Genomic DNA, 21,947 nt, shown 5'->3' on the forward strand with positions numbered 1-21,947 from the left:
TATTTAGGTTCTTTCTGATAATTACTCTGCTAGTGTACAAATGGGAGTTTCTGATTGCATGAGCTCTATTTCTTGGGTTGCCTTATCCAAACACAGGAGAACTAAAGTTTGAAGACAAATGTTTGATCCTGGCATTCATCTTCTTCCCCAGTTCTGTTACTGAAGAGATTTTTCTATGGCGCCAAGGGAGTTCTCACCGGGTAGTAATCCATTAACACTGTTTAACAGATATTCTCTGCCACCCCCCATCACTGTCATTAGCCAGTAAACTTTTAGAGAACAAAACCCTTGCATTGTTGACTTAATTGTAAGGCTACAGTTTTGTAATTCTCTATTTGTGAAAGAGGATTCCTTGCTTTTCAGCTTAAAAAGTAAATAATGCCATATTTTGGTATTTTAGGGTTTTTGGATGCTGTGACACACTTCATTTGACTTTTCTAAGCCTGGAAAGCCTCAGTTGTCAATTACTTGCATGTAGAAAATCTGCTTTGTAATAAGTGCAGCCAAATTTATCCCTGGTGCAACTTTATCGACTTCAAATTAAAATGAACTTCTGGTAAATGATCCATATGGGAAATACATATCTTGGTTAATCAAAGGAAAGCATCCCTTACGATGTGTGTTTAAATCTGGATTTTAACTTGTATGCACTGCTTGTACAATTAAATATGAAAAAAATAGACTAAATGGAAGTAGCTGGTGTGAATGCATATATGAGTGTGAACTGTGTTGTGGTTTACATAACACAGGCAACAGTAGTCATAGAACAGGATAAACAAGTAGGAGGGTGAAGTTCACACAAAGAGGAAATCTTTATACCAGTTTCTATTATCTGCAGTTCAGAGTTTTAAAAATGAAGCAAAAGAAGCCTGGCAGCCTGATAGCTACAGAGAACCAGTCTGGAAAGCTTAAGCATCACTTAATAAATTGTCTGCCAGCAAGGTTAAGTTTTAAACCTGATATAACCCTCCAAATCCACTGTAATAATAGTCAGGTATTTTCTGTTACGGATTTTGAGGTTTTGGGCCTTTTCCTCAGTCATTTCTTGTTTTGTTCTTTTGTAGCTATTTCTTAACTTTGCCTTTTCTTTTTTTTTTTTTTTTTTTTTCCCCCAGTATCTTAATAATAATGGTATTTTTACCTTCATGAAGCTAAGAAATTAAGAAAATGAATTCCCTTAAAACACATATTGTATCAGAGAGGATGAGGAAATAATACCCACTGAGTTTTTTGATGTATTTGTATTGGTGGCCATGGGGGAAGACAGAGAATATTCAACCTCCAGAAGCAAGGAAAACAATCTCATAGAATTTAAACTATATGTGACATGCATAAGAATGAAAATCTTCTAGAAATGTAAGCAATCTGAAGTAAAGGAAGTCTTGTCCTGTAAAAGTTGTGTCTAAATCCAGAACAGATTACAGAACTATAATTTTATTTATAGTGTAGCAACTGAAATTACTAAGAAATTGTTGACTGAACTGTAAGCTGTATAACTTCTGCAGAAAAGCATTATGCATTACTTGGGGGAGGGTGTGAGGAAACCCCAATATATTGTAACTTAACTGACTTGGAAATGAATGTTCTGACACTGTAGAAACAGAAGTCAAGAAGAATGAATGTTCACAAGGCAAAGCTTGGTTCAGTAATACATGAAAGTTGCATGATTGCTTAGTTTTTAAATCCAGCACAAACAGATCAATTTTAATGCATTAAAAGTATCAAGAGCTTAGGAAATTTTCTCATCATTTAATACTCAGTTTATTTATGAATATTAAATAAAATGAAGGAGTGTATTTATCAATTAGTAAGTCCAAGTGGCTGATGAAAACTTTAAAATTTGATTTAATCGCTGCTAGGCTGGATGAAACCATCCTCACAGTAACCACAGGCACTCTATGAACTTGTCAATCATCAAGGCAACTGGCAAGTTACTACTGAAATGGGGTTGAAATACAGATTTGTGAGATAAGAAAAAGGGTTAGTACTTCATAAGAAGTATGTGGTGGCTAGATGTGTTGAATAAATTAATGTAAAGATAATTACACCATATGTGTACAAACATTTTTGTCAAACATTTATATTAAAACCAATTAAAATGTGAAGAACTAATGTTCAGTAGAATCAAAGGATTATTTATCGGTGTGTGCAATTTCAAGTCAGCATGTTCTTCATAAAAAGGAACTGTGTAATGCTTGGTTTTTCTACCACAAATCAAGCATGAAATTTTCATGCTTTTGCAGCCTGGATGTAGATTTTTGGTATAGTGTATGCAACTAATCTCAATATTGGCAAGAGACAGTGGAAGATAAAGAGGATTAAACACCTCCTGAGACAAAGTCTCCCTTGTGAAAATTATTTTTCTGATTTGAAGTTAGTTCTCAAGGAAAGATGTTTCATCTTGGCTGTTAGAAAATGCAATGAGAGATAATTAAAGGAAATGTATGTTTTACGTAAATGACACTGGTAAAAAGAAAAGTGAGAGAAATAAGGTGAAGACTGCAGAGTCAATCATTCAGAAAGTTTAGGGATGACAATGTTCTTCCTGTAAATCTTAAGTTAGCTGTGTGCTCATACACTTTGGCACAGTCTCGATTAATGTACACAGTATCTGAATCCCCATAGAAATTCTTGCAGACCTTCCCAGATCTCCCCAGAAACATCCCCAACACAGTGTGAATATCTGACAAGTTTTTCTGTTTTTCAGCTGGATCTTTTGACATCTGTTATGCCCCTGACTTCTATGCATCACCAGACCCAGATGTATGCTACAACAAAAAATATTCTGCCAACCACTACAATTAATCCTGCACATTAATCTTGCTGCAAGGATAGGACACAGTGTAAAAAAGACTAGAAAGTGCTGGGTGAGGAGCTAACATGCTCTACTAGTGTTTTCTGCAGGACTGGGCAAATATTTAATCTCTGTGATGCTGCAGGTAGCAGTCAGATGCTGGAAGGACAGCTGGCTGTTGGACAGTCAGATAGGAGAGCTTCTGAAACACCTGTGACAGATGAAAGCATCGTGTGAAACAGAGTGGTTAACTAGTAGTATTGCAAGAAACATGTTGCAGCTGCTAAATGATGCTCCAGGCCAGTCTGTGCCTTCATACAGGCCATTGGAGACATCTGCTCTGTGGCTGTTCTACATGGATCTTATGTGGCATTGGTCAGTAGAGGGCTGATTGAGGGCTTCTGGAACTTTGTCTTTATTGTAAACCCCCAAATCAACCTGGCACTAGAAACCTGTGTATCTGTGCCTCTTACTGTTCTTTCCACAGGACATAGTGCAGCAGTATGAGGTGAAATAGGCTGTCTGGTGGCATGCCTTGCAAAATGTCTGGAAAATGTAATACTAAAGGCAGAAGTACCTCCCCCAGCTGGCAGCAGGTAGTGCTGCATAACAGAGACTCAGCTTTTCAGGCATTTTTTTGTTTATATCTTTCTAACTTGTTCTATCACTTCATTCTGAACAAACCTCTGCAGTCACCAAGTTACAATGCTTTTTGCAGATGGGCTTTAAAAATTATGTTCTCAGCACAGTCTGCCTGATTACTCCTGTTGACTACAATACAACCTCCCTTTTAGTTGAAAAGTTCAAAATTGTCACAAAACTTACCACAGTGACACAGTGTTCTGAGAAGTCTTTGGATACCACAGCACTGTAGGATGATGCTGTGCCTGGAACTGTTTGTGCATGAACTGAGGATTTGGTAGTGATAAGCTATGGATGTGTATTGCCCAGCTTGTGGGTAGGAAGTACCTGGTTTAACCTTCCAGGCTGGGTATTCACCAAGTTTTCTTACTTGCCTGATGCTGCCATACTGCTCTGCACAGCCACTAAAAGATTAAATAATACTGACATAAAGATAAGGCTGTGGAAGCTGCAACAGAGCACTTGAGTTGTAGACACTGAAACCACAGAGGAGATAGTATCACTTACTCTTTCTGAAGAAGTAATTTTAACAAAAAAATCTTGTTTTATTTTGTCTGTTTTAAGATAGGGCATGTGAAATATTAGCGGAGTTTTTGTGAACATATGAAATTTATCACTGATTTAATTTTAATTTGGTTAAATTGGGAAGGTGTCAAAGGATGACTCTCCTGGTAAATATTCAGGACCCTGTTTGAATTGAGGGAGCAGCAGATTTTTTTCATAAAGTGACAGATTTGATCAGTATTTGTAGATCTTGTGGGTTGGAAGAAGTATAATGATGCCCTGTCCAACCAAGGGACCCGGCAACCATACAGCAGATACTGCCCTGTTACCTTCCTTGCAGGAAGAAGCTCTTGCTGTTGTGTTGCATGCTGTATTCTCTTTAATATCTGTTGGCACTGAGTAAGTGCTACCAGCATAGGCGGGAAGAGATGCAACATGGCAAGGATAGCTGTATTTAGATGTGTAGTGCAAATGGAAGCAGCTACATGGGCATTTCAAGGGGAAAACATCTCAATAGCAAAGAGAAGACTTTCATGAAGAACTGAATTTGCTTGAAAGGAGGGTGAGAGATTTTTCCCAGTAGTTTAGAGATTGCTTTAAATTCAGTATCATCTTTAATTATGTTAATATTTTTTAGAACTTGTATTTTACCTGAAAATGTGGTTGTTGTGTGTGTTGCTGTTTTCAGTGGAGACACTGACTGGGCCACATTTCTCTGAGAGTACTGCTTGAGAAAACTTGGAGATCTCAGTGGCACCTTCTCAGAGCGCAAACTTGAGCGAAGCTCTGTTTTGCAGTCTTGGTTTTACCGTAACAAAAACATTATTGAAAGTATTAGTGATGCAAGGTGTAATATCTAAAGCATTTGGTCTATTTTCAGAAACTAAATGAAAATGTTGAAAGTGTATGTCAGGGAGCAGGATGGGCTGGCTGAGCTCAAATGGGTTCCTAGGTGTATGAGCAGACAGACCACAGGGCAAGGCCCCATGAGAGACTGGGGAGGGCTATTAAGTCCTTTTAGTGCCCTTGGAGCACTGATACTGTTTTAGAAAGATCAGTGAAAATAAGATCATATAAAAGACATGAGAAACCAAGAGCTTCTGCGTGGGAGGCCAGTTACCAGTCTGGAAACGTAACGCACATGATCTCACTGAGGACTACAGAAATATTTTTAGTATTTTTATAGAGAGCTGTTTGTTAAGGTGGGTTATCTCTCTGTTTTTGTGGAGAAAGAAAAAACACAAACAGCATTGAAAAAAAATTCTTTTACCCTCAGTGCAAAATGAAGTTCTTCTGAGCTTTTGATTTATTTTTTTTTTCTTTTAATAGCAAAGTGTTTTATAGCTATCTTTAAATGTCTTTATGGGTTTATGTTGTTGATATGTATGAAGACTTTCTAGCCAGCACATGAAGTACTGGTAGATTAGATTCTTCTTAAAGGATAATGGACTATTTATTATAGGACAGGACATTGAAAAAAAAAACCCCATGGAACAAAAGTCAAACTTTTTATTTTAAAGAAATATATATACTTTAAAGAAAAATACTTTCTTACCTAGCAATATCTTATTTATTAAGAAAACATAAGTGAGTATGATTACGTTGCCCCTGGCTGTATTAGGAAGTGTGTGTGTTTTCACTGGTATGGTGGGTTGTTTTCTGTTCTTGATGTAATAACTAATCACTTGGTTAATTCAGACAATAATACTTAACAGATTTTTCTATCTATTTTATATCATTTAACTTAACCTGTGGATTTGGGAAGTAAAATACAGCAAGTAGGAAATTCAATTTAAATTACTAACCATCACTCCCACACACACACATTCTCAGTGAAAACAGTCTGGGGTGACAATTTCTATGTAATTTTGCCCCCTTTAAGTGCAGAATACCGCTTTTACATTAGACTTGTTTTCACTGAATACCTATCTTAGGCAAGTGCTCTTTTCTTTGCTTCTTATTCTCCGTCTTAATTTTCAGAGACGTGGCTATATTTCTTCTGTTAGACGTAATCACTTAAGTGTTCACTTAAGGAAGAACACATTCTATGTCAGAACTCACATTTATTAGAGACAGTTCAAATTTTGATGGATTCTGTTTTCAGATAGTGGTAATTCTTGCCCATTTTGTCAACCTGTATGTGTAAACATTTGAGGGTTTCTTTGAGTTATGTGATGTGAATATTCCTTTGGATTTTTTTTCTTATCTTTTTTGAAAAAATATTCTAAATTTATTGGAAAAGGGCATGGGATAGAATGGTTGCCTTTAAGTCACTGCTGAGAGTAACTGTAGCTGTTTTTAAACTAGTTTGCTAAGTAACTATACCACTAATTATGATTAATGGAAAATTCAAATCCCCACTCAGCTACAGTTTCTATGATAAACAAGTTAATAAAGAAACCACAGAAAATTCATGTGTAGAAAATGGTATATAGATTTATCCCAGATCTTATGTCTCCTCTTACAAAAAAAATGAATAAAATCTGAAACTCAGTGGGAGTTAAGGCAAAATATATCCAAGTATTTACATGAAGTTCTAAATCCTGATTTTGATAAAGAACTAAAAAAAAAAAAACCAAACAAAAAAAAACCCTGCACTGTCTTTAACTCACCCATAGACTTAAATATTACATTTTAGTTCATAAATGTGAGGATGAAAGAATTGTTACACACATGGAGCTTTATGTATTTCTCTCAGTTCTTTCCACTTACCTTGCTCTGTATAATGAACACTTATATGATTTCCCACCATTTTATTTTAAAATGACAGTTTTAAATCCCTAAATAACAATTATTTTTTTCTTTTCATATTTTCTAAAGGAGCTGATGTTAAGAACTTGAGTCATGACCCTGAACAAAATTAAACTATATGTGATGTTTTATTTATGAAATGTTATGCCTCTTGAAAGCTATACAAGCATAAGATTGCATTGCAGTTGTCTGTTTCCACATATTACAGTGTTTATTGATCGTTTTGGGAACTAGATGTATCTGTTCTTGTTGCTCCGTGCCTGTATCCTTTAAGAACTTTTCAAGGTGCCTCTAATGTTGAGTTTGTCTGAATGACATCAAAATCTGGGCTTACAAAATGTATCTTTCATCATTTATTGTCACCCCATTCTCTAATAAAACTCACCAGATGCTAAATGTGTCTGAATACTTGTAAATTTTGCAAAATATTTTCATAACACAACATTTTTCTTATATGATTGTTTGTGACCTACCCTTGGGTTTTCCATCCAACTTTACAGACATGGTAGGAGCCTGGTCTGAATAAATAAAAGCAAACTAAGCAAAACAAGAGAGAACTTAATTGATATTATGTTTTGCTTCATTTCAACATGTCTTTCTGATTAAATAAAATACCATAGGAGTATTAGATACAGCTAAGTATTTTAGATTAAAATTAATTTTTGCAAATTGGTCTGTCTCTTGATTGAAATGGCACACATATACCTCATACTCTCTTACCGTTTTGCCTACAAATGGGTTGGTTGCTTTTAGAGGCATGTGTAAATGTATCATCTAACTGTGCTTTATTTCTTCATATACAAATCTGTATATTCAGGCCCCACACAACAGAATGATGTAGAATCATTCAGGAGATCTTTTAGTCCATATAAAATGAAATTGAAGTGTATAAAAGAGTAAATGAAATTCTGAGGTTTTGACTTAAAGAGTAATAGGATAAGAATTACTCTGTAAAATTCATTACAAAGTTAGAGAAAAAAAGGGAGTAAATAAATTCACAACAACTTTGAATAGTTATAATTGATTACATATTTCAAGTACTCTACCAGTTTTTATAATAGTTGCTAAATAATGTCAAGACAGTTTTTGGTGCAACTATACCTTGAATTAAAATCATGGAATGGTTTGGGTTGAAAAGAACCTTTAAAGATCATCTAGTTTCAAATCCCTGCCATGGACAAAGACATCTTTTGCTAGATCAGGTTGCTCAAATGAATTAATTCATTTCTGCATATACAAGTTTTGTGATAACTTGCTTCTTTAAGGAATATGTTTCAATATTGTTCATTCTTTTTAAGGTGCTGGTGGCTGGTCTCCAATTGTGTCCAATGAATATCAATGGCTTCAGATTGATCTTGGTGAAAGAACTGAGATTACTGCTGTTGCTACTCAAGGTGGTTACGGGAGCTCTGACTGGGTAACAAGCTACCTTCTGATGTTTAGTGATAGTGGAAGAAACTGGAAGCAGTATCGTCAAGAAGAAAGCATTTGGGTATGTTTTTCCAATAATGAGAATTAAGTTTCTGTAGAAGACTTAAAATACTTGTGTTATACATTGTTGCAGATATAAACAAAGCAGTGGAATATAAATAACTACACTGAATAATTTAGCTTTTGACAAGATAAAAGGCTCTAAAAAGCAAGCAAACATCAAAACACTTGTCTTAGCATTAGTTCATTAAGTCTCAAGGAGGTATTCTGAGGAGCAGAAATCTCCTGCAAAATCTCTTTTCTCTTGGTATGTATGGTAAAGTTGTTTTCACAAAGTATTGATCCCAGTATGTTAAACTTGGTTTTTTAATTAGGAAAAAAAAAAAACCAACCCCACCTTGATTTATTTTTTGTGCAACATTTAATCTGATTGTAAAAATAAAGTGGAATACCACTAATCAAAGTCATAACCAAACAAATCTCAGTTTATTTTGACATGAATAAGCATTAAGAAATATTTAGTATTTGGTCATTTAATTTATCATCTAGTTTCTGATGTTCCAACCCATTTGTCTTCTAAAAGCTTTGTAGCTAATATTAATTAATAGGCCTTCCTATGCTCATCACATTCTATTCATATGAATTTTACTGAGAGTGAAGGATACACAATACCAGACAGATGATGGCCAAAATCGACATGGAAAATTGAATGATACAGTTCAAGACCAGAGTTGCATCATTCATCGATTCCCAATGACTACCAGCTTGGACTGAAGGAAGAATATTGATACTTACAGTCTATGACTTTATCCTGTCAAGTTACTTCCATCTTTCTGCTCATACAAAAAACCTGATTAATTTTAAAATTTTACTAAGCTTTGGGTTTCAATTGTTTCTTGCCACAGTTCAATATTATGTTAAAATGTATTTCATTTGATGCATTTTAATTTTGTTGACTTATAATTGAAAACATTTTTATCACTCTCATTGTCAACCTCATCTATGGTATAATGAGATTATTCAGTGGCTTACTTGTTGCATAATTATCCTTCCTTTTGAATTTGCTGCATACTTACGCTTCAGATTCTGTTTTCATAACAATGAGAAATAAATGAATTTCTAATCCATATGGCTGTGGGGAGTGAGAAAAAAACTATCTTCCAAATGTTAAATGAGCATAAATTCTACAATATTGTCTTTGCCCATTTTCAAAAAGATTGATAAAACAAATCTAAGAGGTAGAGTTGCTTGATCTCTTCAGTGAGGTCTCTTTGAAATCCCATACTGGTGTCACAGTGATGTAGATAGTTACTTCTTGAATATTGCCCCCAGTAAGATACCAAACAAAAGTTAAAAAAAAATTGTTAAATGCTGATAACAAACACTGGGGTACGGAGGTTGTTAGAACAGTAGGAGCAGGAGAGTAAGGCTTTAATTCCATTATCTTAAACTTAATAAAAAAAATGTTATTTTAATGACTGCAGTGCAGATTGGAGGTATGTCTTGCAGGCAGTGATACATAATTCAAGGATGTAAACCATCAAATTCAGGGATAGTCTATTGATCTTTTTTATGTATCTTTATTTAGGAGTTCTGCTTCTAGGGGAATATCTTTTCTCTTTTCTAAACTAATGCATAGACGTAGTCTTGGAATGAAACTCTTTAATCTCTGTTTATTTTATAGATTTTTCTTCTGACTAGTATCTGTTTATGTTAAGTCTTCTGAAATGAAGTGCCCAAGTTCATTTCAGGCAAGGACATCACACATTTTTATGATATCTACTGTGTTATTTCTATCTTCTTTTTAACTGAGTCATTGTCCAATTACAAGATTACTTACTATAAGTAACTTTTTTCTTTTTTTTTAATACTACTACTGTGTATTGGAATGACGGAAGATGGACAGTTTTGTGACCCCCGTGTTGCTATAAGTACTTCAGAATTGTTCACTGCATGTAAGGATCTGCACTTTGTAACCACTCTTTGTAAACTTAAGTAGAAAAGATACTGTACATTTTTACAGCTCCATACTTTTTTTTTTTTGTTTTTTTCTTTTCAGAAGTTAGTTTTGAATTGTCTTTGTCACCTTATGACTTAACTTATGATTCTGAGGCTTCTGTCATCAGTGGAGCTGATCACAGATTTTTCACTCACTGTGAAATTTTTATAACAACTGAGTTGAAAGGAGAACTATATAGGCATCTGCAAATGATCTATTTATAAAAACTATATATAGGCTGTGGAAATGGTAGTCCTTTCTAAGGCTGGTTCCTCTCACCTTAGATGTGTTTGTTAGGTTGAAATGAATCATGTACAACTATCTTACCCCTCCACCATCTATAAAAGTCTTCATTGCCTATTTGTGTTGAATTTGGATGTAGATATTGTAAAGTTAGGTGAGATGATCCTCTCTCCCCTCTTCTGGCTTCTAAATATGATTTGTTTTCACTTTTGTTCATATTAGGAATTAATTTAGAAGGAATCATGGTGACCATAGTCTTTACCTATGCAATAGACTTTAATCTGTCTTCTCATTGGCCGTTTACTAATGACCAAAATGTATGCCCTACGTGCTATCTTATACCTGAAAAGAGTTATCTTTCATGTAGTTTTTATTTATTGCTTGAAATCCTTTAATTACTAAAGATAGTCTTGAAAGATTAACTCCATCACAGTTGCTAGGGCTGCTCGGTCTCATTATATATTAACTATTGCCAAGTACAGTTACGTATAGTTTTGCAGTAGTTTTTTCTTAGTTCAACAAAAAATTCTATTTGCCCATACTTTTTTATTTCTTTCCTCACTGACATGACTATTACTGTTTTTTTAAAGTTATCTCTAAGTAACTTCTTCACTATTCTTGATATTTATGTTAAGATTTTTCAGGCAGCAATCCCTAGCATTGCTAGTAACATCTTTTTATATGTTGATACATTTCTGGTCAAGATAAAATTCTCAAGGGAACTAGTTGTCATTAGTAATAAAATACATATTTTTGGATTGAAATATTTCCTGTGGAGAAGGTTTAATTAAATCTTGGAAAGGGATTAATTCAAATTAATTTTAGTTTTTCTTTAATATTACCATAATATGATTGTGTTTGAACAAGGAGAGTTGTTTGTCTTTATGTGCATGTTCCTCAATCTCTTTCTGTGTTTTCCATTCCTTAGGGTATAATTTCAGGTGAAGTAAAACCCAACCTCATAAGCTCACCCTTTTTTTTTACCTCTAAAATGAGCAGTGGTTGCAAATCTGTTTATATATTAAGATATCAGAGCTTCACTTTAGAATGGGTAATTCTCTTAGTTTGTTCCTTCAAACTTCAGTAGATATATGGTAAAATATTGTAAAAAATATATGGCAAACTCATGCTTTCGTTCAAGAAGCACTGAGAAAATCTTTCAAAATTACCTTTAATAGTTGTACCGCTACTACTTTCTCATAGAGATTTGTATTCTAGAATTGTATTTTATCTGTGAAGAATCTCATATTGTAGTTGGTAGATTTTTATATTTTATATATTTGGGGCTATATATATTAATCTTTTAACTAGTGTGGGTTTTGGTTGTAACTAATTTATAGTTTTGTATCACAAATGTTTTTATACTGTATATTTGCTTCATAACATCAGTAATTACATGTTTCTTTAAAAAGGAAAGAAATAGCTAACATGATAGTCTCCATCATTTTCAAAAGGAGGAGCTAAGAGGGAAATTTACAGTTTGAATGACAAGTTTCCCATGTCCAATAGTTTCAGTGAAAGCATGAGTGACACAGCTCATGGGGAAATGCATCACAATGCCATTAATTAGCAGGAGTCTTGAAGAAGAAATATCTTCAAAGAAAAGTTGACCATTTCTTCTTTGATGCAGCTAGGGAAATACCGGGAAATTCAGCCTTGGCTTTGTTGTTTTGTTGGTTCCTTTTTTCCTGAGAGAATAATGATTTATTCATTTCACAACTATGATTCAATTTTGGTTTATTTGTTTTGAATCTTCTAAAATTTATATTCAAAGCAAAGGAATTAAAATTAATATTTATACAGTGTTAACTAAAATTTGGGGAAAATCTGACCATTTTTGTAACGTGTGTTTTAAAAGGTAAATCTTTGCAATATAGAAGTGTGTTAATGTTTCTGTATGTTTGTATATTTAAGTTCTGAGGTCTATTATCCATTTTATTTACTTTAGCTGAAGTTAGAGCTGGAAGTTCATCATAATTTTTTCAGCCCCATGAGTTTTTGTAGAATTAACTCTAACACTTACTATTCTGATGGTGTGTAATAAAATTGTATTATTGTTGAATTATTTGTTGAGCATGCATTGCTACACATACTCCCAAATTCCTCTTTAAAGGATTTGGGGTGTTAGAGTTTACTGGAAACTTCCCATGCTGTAAAATGACTCAGCATTATGGAGAGTTCCAGGTTAAAGACTACTGAATCACAAGTATTCTATGATAGTCACATTATACAATTCAAGAGTATGGAGTTGCTTCACTGTTTTCTTGAAGCTGATGTCTCTTCCTCAGTCTCAGGGATTCATGTGTTTAGTAAAAGCTATGATCCTTCTCCTTGGAGAAAAATCAGAGTCAACCTTTTGATAATAGTCTACTTCACTGTAAAAGCAAAAGGCTGTACCTGTATGATACTTTGCTGGACTTCTGTTAATTACTTCTTTGAACCAAAACAATTTTCTATTCATTCCTTCTGCAACCCAAGGCATAATTTATCCATTGCTACATTTTCCTTAGGTACAGATTGCAAATATTATGACTTTAATATGCAGACTGACATGTTACTTTTTATGTTGCCACAGAAACTACAGAACCTCTTAATCTATGAATTAAAGTAGGGCAGATGTTGGTGACTTCATCACAATTGGTTCTGATGTGCCTATATTTGCTGTAGCTTGTGCATCATTCACTTGTCTTGCATTTCCAGAAAAAAAAATTCCCAACAGAACAGTTTTAACTACTTGACACAATTATGTAACTGAAGGACACATAACAACTTAGCTGCAACTGACCTCTCTCTGTAACATCCTCAAAGAGAAAATCATCACAGAGTTTGCCAGATTATATAATTTGTGTAAAAACTCCAAAGTACACCAGTACATTTGAAGTGGTAAAAAAAAATTGTTTGCAGCTTTAAATTTTTACATTCTTCCTTGTAGATGATAATAGCATAAAAAGCAAGCAAGCTGTGTTTTACTTTATCATGTAGATTAAAAATCTTGTGCATATTATGAAGTGTGTTTTAAATTAAAAGGAAATATTAAAAAAAGAAAGTGAATATGTATGTATTTATATATTAAAAACCATGTAAATTATTTTTTCCAGAGACCTGTAGATGGTATATGTAATCGTGCATATCCATATGGTGTGTGGTGTGTTGACCCTGGCTGGATGCTAGCTGTCCACCAAAACCGCTCTATCACTCCCCCTCCTCAAATAGACAGGGGAAGGAAATATAACAAAAGCTCACTGGTTGAGGTAAGGACAGGCAGAGATCACTCAACAATTACTGTCATGAGCGAAACAGACTTGACTTGGGGATAATAGTTTTAATTTATTACCAATCAAATCAGAGTAGGGTGATGAGAAGTAAATACTAGATTTTAAAATACATTCTCCCCACTCCTTCCTGGGATTAACTTTGCTGACTATTTCTCTACCTCCTCCCCGCGAGCAGTACAGGGGGACAGGGAAGGGGGGTTGCCGTCAGTGCATCACATGTTGTCTCTGCCACTCCTTCCTCCTCAGGGGGAGGACTCCTCACACTCTTCCACTGCTCTGACGTGGGGCCGCTCCCACAGGAGACAGTCCTCCACAAACTTCTCCAGTGTGAGTCCTTCCTGCAGGCTGCAGTTCTTCACAAACAGTGTGGGTCCCTTCCATGGGGTCACAAGTCCTACCAGAAAACCTGCTCCAGTGTGGGCTCCTCCATCTCCACAGGACCTGCCAGGAGTCTGCTCCAGCATGGGCTTCCCTATGGCTCACAGCTTCCTTCGAGTGCATTCATCTGCTCCAGCATGGGGTTCTCCACGGGCTGCAGGCAGATATCTGCTCTACTGTTAGCCCCCACGGGCTGTGGGGGGACAGCCTGCCTTGCCATGGTCTTCCCTATGGACAGCAGGGCAATCTGCTCCAGTGCCTGGAGACCTCCTCCACCTCCTTCTTTACTGACCTTGGTGTCTGCAGAGTTGTTTCTCTCACATATTCTTACTCCTCTTTGGTTGCAGCTGCATTTTTTGTCCCTCTTCTTAAATATATTATCACAGAGTTGCTACCATTGTTGCAGGTTGTCTCAGCCTTGGCTAGCGGCAGGTCCATCTTGGCACCAGCTGGCATTGGCTCTGTCGGGCGTGGGGGCAGCTTCTAGCAGCTTCTCACCGAAACCAGTCCTGTAGCTCTCCTGCTACCAAAACCTTGCCATACAAACCCAATACATATCATTATCTACCTGTTGCAGTGTTTTTCTGTCACTGAACATAGTTTTGACAAGAAAATTATTTATATTCCTTATAGAAGACTTGACTTATTTCCCAGCTTAATGGCACATAAGGTTTGTATTTTTGTTGTGTGTGTTTTGGGGGTGGAATATTTCTAAGAGACAAGCACTGAAAGTGGGCATTATTATTTTCCATTGGGATGGGTCCAACCAAGAATCTAAAATCCTGTATAAGAAAGATGAGGTTCAGTGAAGGAAGGTTGGATACTGAAGCATTTATTGAATTCAGACCTCTAAAATGTTTGCTTAGTCTGTTATTTCACTGACATAAGGTGGAGAACACAGACAGGTGAACAGTTCATAACTAACAATTTATTCAATTAATGTGTGCATTTTTTGCCTGAGAATTTTCTGTTGAACTGTGATTTACATAAATGAATTTGCTATTTTCAAATTACTTGTAGAATAATGCTGTTTAAAAATAGTTTGTAATTTTTATTCAGCTTGCTAAACTATTCAGGAACATATCCTGGGCTGGTTTCAATATATACACAGATCACAATGATATGTTTAAATTCCTGAACTAAGTAACCATAAGCGTTAAGATCAGGGCTTCTGAGTAAATGTTCAGAACAATGAATTTGAAATTAATTTTACAGAAGAATTCTTTACTAATTTCAGGACACCGTGGTGAAAATATTTACAGTACCCCATGAACTAGAAAGTTGTGGACAGGGAAAATATATGAGATATGAAAATGGTTAAAATTATTTAATTTTAGAAAGATTATGAGTTATCAGTTTTAATGTCTGCACATTAGGGAAAATTAAATCCAAGTGTCTCAGTGCTGTTAATACTATTAATACTCTGTTCTGAGGGGTACGGAGGGGCCCATATGTTGACCAGACCCATACCATAGGGGTTTGCTGCCTCCCTGGGGCTTGGGTTAGAGATATTAAAAAGAAGGTCACTGCTCTGGTGCAGCCCTCTGTTTACTACCCTTTGTTGATTACCCAGGCAGATATCAATGAGGTGGTAGAGAGAAGTCTTAAGTCACTCAAAAAGGACTTCAAGGCACTGGGGTGGCTAATTGAGGGCTTGGGAGCTCAGGTGGTGCTCTCATCAAACCCTCAAGTGGAAGGGAAAAACACTGACAGAGGGTGGAAAACAAGTCTGATTAACACGTGGCTCAGAGACTGGTACCACCATCGGAATTTTGGGTTCTTTGACCATGGCGAAGTTTATAAGGCACCTGGTCTGCTGGCGACAAATGAGACAGGTGGGATGCAGCTGTCCCAGAGGGGAAAAGGATTCTGGGGCAGGAGTTAGCTGGGCTTATTGACAGGGCTTTAAACTAGATATGAGGGGGGACAGGGAGATAACTGGGCCTGTTAGGAACAAGTTCAAGGGAAGCGTCCCAAGGCTTGAAGGATGGTGGACTAGTTAGGGCTCTCCCTCTCTCTGCCACTTCTTTTGAGAGAGGGAAAGATGTTTAGAAATCATGGAAGCACCTGAGAAGGTTCTGGTAGGAAACGGGGCCCACACTCACAAAAAGGTCTTGGATTCATTAGCTCATCTCAAGTGCATCTATACCAATGCACGCAGTATGAGCAACAAACAGGGGGAGCTTGAGGCCATGATGCAGCATGAGAACTATGACATAGTAGCTATCACAGAAACGTGGTGGGATGCCTCACACGACTGGAGTGCTGCAATCAATGGCTACAAGCTCTTCAGGAGGGACAGACAGGGAAGCAGAGGCAGTGGAGTGGCCCTGTGTGTTAGAGAATGCTGTGAGAGCTCAGAAATCAAGTACAGTGATAGCGGGGTTGAGAGTGTTTGGAGTAGGTTAAGGGCCAATAAAGCGGATCTTGCTGTGGGAGTCTGCTATAGACCCCCCAGCCAAAGCAGTGAGGTGGATGAAGCTTTCTGTAAACAGTTGGGAGAAATCTCGCGGTCACTTGCTGTTGTTCTTGTGGGGGACTTTAACCTCCTGGGTGTCTGCTGGGATCAAGCACAGCAGAGAGGGAAGAGTCCAGGAGGTTCCTGGAGTGTGTGGAGGATAACTTCCTCACACAGCTGGTGAGTGAGCCGAGCAGGGAAGGTGCCTCCTGGACCTGCTGCTTGTGAACAGGGAAGAGCTGGTGGGGGAGGTAAAGGTTGGAGGCCGTCTAGGGTGCAGTGACTGTGAGATGGTTGAGTTTTCCATCCTTGGAGAAACAAAGAGAGGGGTTAGTAAAACTGCCACCTTGGACTTCCAGAGAGCAAACTCTGACCTGTTCAAAAGACCGATTGACAAAATCCCTTGTGAGGCTGCCCTGAAGGATATGGGAGCCCAGGAAGGCTGGACATACTTCAGGAGAGAAGTCTTAAAGGCACAGGAGCAGGCGGTGCCCGTGTGCCGGAGAACAAGCAGGTGGGGAAGGAGACGGCCTGGCTAAACAGGGACCTTTGGCTGGATCTTGAGATCAAAAGGAGAATCTATGACCTGTGGAAGAGGGGGCAGGTCTCTCATGAAGACTATAAAGATGTAGTGAAGTTATGCAGGGAGAACATCAGGAGAGCCAAAGCACAACCAGAGCTCAACCTGGCTACAGCTGTTAAAGATAATAAAAAAAAGTTCCTATAGATTTGTTAACAGCAAAAGGAGGATTAGGGAAAATCTCCCTCCTTTACTGGATGAAGAGGGAAACATGGTAACTAAGGATGAGGAAAAGGCTGAGGTGCTCAACGCCTACTTTGCCTCAGTCTTTAGCAGTGGAACTGGCTATTCCCTGCACACCCAACCTCATGAGCTGGGAGATGGGGAGGGGAAGCAGACTGAGGTCAGCACAGTTGAAGTGGTCAGAGACCTGCTGCACCACTTGGATGCACACAAGTCTGTGGACCAGATGGGTGACACTACTGAAAGTGTTGGCAGTTGTGCTCACCAAGCAGCTGTCCATGATTTACCTGAAGTCATGGCTGACTGGGGAGGTCCCATTGGACTGGAGGGTGGCAAATGTGACACCCATCTACAAGAGAGGCAGAAAGGAGGATCCAGAAAACTATAGACCTGTCAGTCTGACCTCGGTGTGAGGGAAGGTCATGGAGCAGGTCATCTCGAGTGCCATTACAAGTCATATAATGGACAACCAGGGGATCAGGCCTAGTCAGCATGGGGTTATGAAAGGCAGGTCCTGCTTGACAAGCCTGATCTCCTTCTGTGACAGGGTGACCTGCTTATTGGATGAGGGAAAGGCTGTGGATGTTGTCTACCTTGACTTTAGTAAGGCCTTTGACACCGTTTCCCACAGCATTCTTCTGGCAAAACTGACTGCTCACAGCTTGGATGGGCACACGCTTTGCTGGGTAAAAAACTGTCTGGATGGCCGGGCCCAAAGAGTTGTGGTGAGCGGAGTTAAATCCAGTTGACGGCCGGTCACGAGTGGTGTCACCCAGGGCTTGGTTTTGGGGCCACTCCTGTTTAACATCTTTACTGATGATCTAGATGAGGGGATCAAGTGCACCCTCAGTCAGTTTGCAGGTGACACCCAGTTGGGTGGGAGTGTTGATGTGCTCGAGGGTAGGGAGGCTCTGCAGAGAGACCTGGACAGGCTGGAGCCATGGGCTGAGGCCAACTGGAGGAGTTTCCATCAGGCCAAATGCCGGGGGCTGCCCTTGGGCCACAACAACCCCCAGCAGGGCTACAGGCTTGGGGAGGAGTGGTTGGAGAGCTGCCAGTCAGAGAGGGACCTGGGGGTGCTGATTGACAGCCGGCTGAACAGGATCCAGCAGTGTGCCCAGGTGGCCAAGAAGCCCAGTGGCATCCTGGCTTGTGTCAGCAATAGCGTGGCCAGCAGGGACAGGGGAGGGATCTTACCCCTGTACTCGGCACTGGGGAGACCGCAGCTTGATGTTCAGTTTTGGGCCCCTCACTACAAAAAGGACATTGAATGACTCGAGTGTGTCCAGAGAAGGGCAACGAAGCTGGTGCAGGGTCTGGAGCACAGGTCGTATGGGGAGCGGCTGAGGGAACTGGGGGTGTTTAGTCTGGAGAAGAGGAGGCTGCGGGGAGACCACATTGTCCTCTACAGCTACCTGAAAGGAGGGTGCAGAGAGCTGGGGATGAGTCTCTTTAACCAAGTAACAACCGATAGGACAAGAGGGAATGGCCTCAATTTGCACCAGGGAAGGTTTAGACTGGATATTAGGAAGCATTTCTTTCCAGAAGGGGTTGTTAGGCATTGGAATGGGCTGCCCAGGGAGGTGGTGGAGTCCCCATCCCTGGAGGTGTTTTTCATGCTGACTTAGCGCTGAGGGATATGGTGTGATTGGGAAGTGTCAGTGTTAGGTGAATGGTTGGACTGGATGATCTTCAAGGTCTCTTCCAGCCTAGATGATTCTGTGAATCAGTGATTCTGTGCATATTCTGGATATTTCTAGTAACATCCGATTTATTGTCCTTCTTTGATTCTACAGCAGCTGCTAAACTTTTGTAATTATCAGAAACACTACATTGAATAACATCTTCAAAGCCCTTTGTTTACCTGGTAAAATGGTATAAAATGACACATAACCTGACCTTTTTGTCTTCATTGCAACCGAAACAATGTTTTGGTGTATGTATATGCATACACCTACCCCCACAAATGCAGAGATATATTCCACTGTACAAAAGTGATTGATATCTATTCTAATCAAAAGAATTTGCTAAAAATAAACCTATAATAGAGGGTAATATGAGTAAACTGATGTCAGATAATATTACTCAAACAATGTTTCACCCAGTGTTGTGGGGAAGAAGCTTACAAGTGCAAAGTTGGAACTCAAAAAGAGAAACAGGTTATAGAATCATAGAATTTTTTAGGTTGGAAAAGACCTTTAGATCATGAAGTCCAACTGTTAACCCAGCACTGCCAAGTCCACCACTAAACAATGTCCCTAAGTTCCACATCTACACATCTCTTAAATGCCTCCAGAAATTGTGACTCAGCCACTTCCCTGGGCAGCCTGTTCCAGTGCTTGACAACCCTTTCAGTGAAAAAATTTTTCCTAATATCCAGTCTAAACCTCCCTGGAGCAATTTGAAGCCTTTTCTTCTCATCCTATCACTTGTTACTTGGGAGGAGAGACCGACATCCACCTCCCTACATCTTTTCAGGTCATTGTAGAGAGCAGTAAAGTCTCCCCTGAGCCTCTCTTTCTCAAGGCTAAACCCCAGTTCCCTCAGTCACATCTCACGAGACTTGTTCTCTAGACCCTTCCCCCAACTGTTGCTCTTTGGACACGCTCCAGCACCTCCATATCTTGTAGTCAAAGAAAAAACTGAAAACTGACCATAGTATTCAAGGTGTGGCCTCCCCAGGTCTGTGTACAGGGGAACAATCACTTCCCTAGTCCTTCTGGCCATGCTATTGCTGACACAAGCCAGGACGTTATTGGCCTTCTTGGCCACCTGGGCACACTGATGGCTCATATTCAGCCAGCTGTGGACCAACACTCCCATGTCCTTTCCCCGTGGGCAGCTTTCCAGCCACTCTTCCCCAAGCCTGTAGCGTTGCATGTACTTGTTGTGATCCAAGTGCAGGACCTGGCACTTGGCCTTGTTGAACCTCATATAGCTGGAAAAATGAAAAATGCAGTATGAAGAAAATCAGAGATACAAGGAAGCTTAGAAGGAATAATAAATGCATGGTTCTGTTGTGCAGAAGCTTTTGTGAAACGGTTTGCTTGCATAAACTTCATTTAATGATGAGGACATTATGATATTTATCTAATTGTTAAAGTTTCTGAACTTTTATGCTTTTTGATTTCTGCATCCACTTCTGTTAAAATGCACTCTGACCACACTTCTATTTTTAGACACTTAAATGGCGATCTAATAAGCCTAGTTTAGCAGTCACAATGATTAATGCTCTGTATAAAATAACTTAGAGCAGGTGAAGAGATGAATGCACGTGTCAAGGTTAACCTGTCCCAGAATATTTAATATAATCTAAAAGGAAGGAAAAAAAGATTAAAATATCTTCAAAGAATGCAGTGTTCTAAACAAAATATTGATAAATTTTATGGATAAATTTTAAAGAAATTCTTAATGCCATAACAGGTAAAATATATGTTGACACTGCATGTATTATGGCAGTCCATATGTGGAAAAAGAAGTTACATGAGCACAGTTAAAGAAACCATATTTATCTAAGGAAAGCAAGATGCCTGGAAAATACAGGAGTGCAGCAACATGTAGAAGTAAACTATTAAATTAGCACTAGGGTTAGATTCTGAGACTGGTCTTGATCAGAAGTGTTTTTCTGACATTTACCTCTGTATTGCGGTCATCTTGAGAGAAAGCAATAGAAAAGCAACCACACCTTGCTCTATCTGGGTGGTATAAGAGAAACAGCAAGCAGCCAGTACATTGCATTTGTCTTTCTCTGCACGTTTAGTTAGTGAGTTTGTACTATAAAAGCCTGAGCATGTCTGTGCACTTCTAATATGCACAAATTCCAGAAAATGCAGTGCTATTATCTTGAGTCGATTTTATAAATATCTGTAGTAGGTAATTATTTTCTTTAGATGTCTGATTGAATATGATGATGGTGGCACAGCATTTTTCTGTGAAAATAATTCATTTTGATAGATGTTGAATTATTATACTTTGTTTCTACTTATCGGTTGTCTTAAAGTCAACATTATAATATCCACGTTGTGGAAAATACTGTAAGAACTATTACAACTGGAAACAAGAGGGTTTAGAACTTTACCTCTCAGATGTTGGCTGTTCTAGAGTGATATGATGCTGATCATATCTTTATCATACTCATATTATGCTTGGGCACATATTCCTGTCTAAAAATTAGTTAATATGGATAGGAAAAGCTATGCTATGGATAGGAAAATATTGTCTCTATTTTCTGCAACAGGTGGACTGTGAACATTGCAGGTGACTTGAGGATATCAAACTGTCACTGAAGAAAACAGTTCATCTTCATAAACAGAAGGGGGTGTGCTTAGCTTGCTAAAGGCTTGTTGAGCTAGTAGGTAGTAACAGATCCCACATTCAATTTCTCTCATGTTTACCCCAGCCACTCTTTCAGATGTAGCAAAAACACTTTCAGAAATGGACTTCATACCTTGTTTGGAAGTATCTCTCTATTAGACATGGATTTGTTTTATGCCTAATATAATCCCTGAGGTTTAAAGTTAGCCAAAGAGAAAGTCCTGAATTTTCATAAAAACTTTGGTCATTGAACTTCATAGAAAAGTTTGAGTATATACAGTCTTAACCCTGGTATTGTGATGGTCATGACAATGTAATAGTATATTAACTTTACAGCGTAGTCATATTCATATCATCTTCACATTTTGCTTTTAGACTCTTAACTTTCCTTTAGA

At 38.2% G+C, this 21,947-nt stretch overlaps 1 protein-coding gene across 1 annotated transcript in view; it reads left to right on the forward strand.

The window, feature by feature from the left end:
* The window catches only part of CNTNAP4 (contactin associated protein family member 4), a 239,885-nt gene that overhangs the window by 70,868 nt on the left and 147,070 nt on the right, over positions 1–21,947 (forward strand). The window contains exon 3 of the mRNA XM_074931769.1: positions 7,990–8,183. Within this exon, the coding sequence (XP_074787870.1) occupies positions 7,990–8,183 (194 nt within the window). The remainder of the gene's footprint in view (positions 1–7,989; positions 8,184–21,947) is intronic.

Source organism: Athene noctua, chromosome Z (genome assembly GCF_965140245.1).
Source record: "Athene noctua chromosome Z, bAthNoc1.hap1.1, whole genome shotgun sequence".
Taxonomy (NCBI): domain Eukaryota; kingdom Metazoa; phylum Chordata; class Aves; order Strigiformes; family Strigidae; genus Athene; species Athene noctua.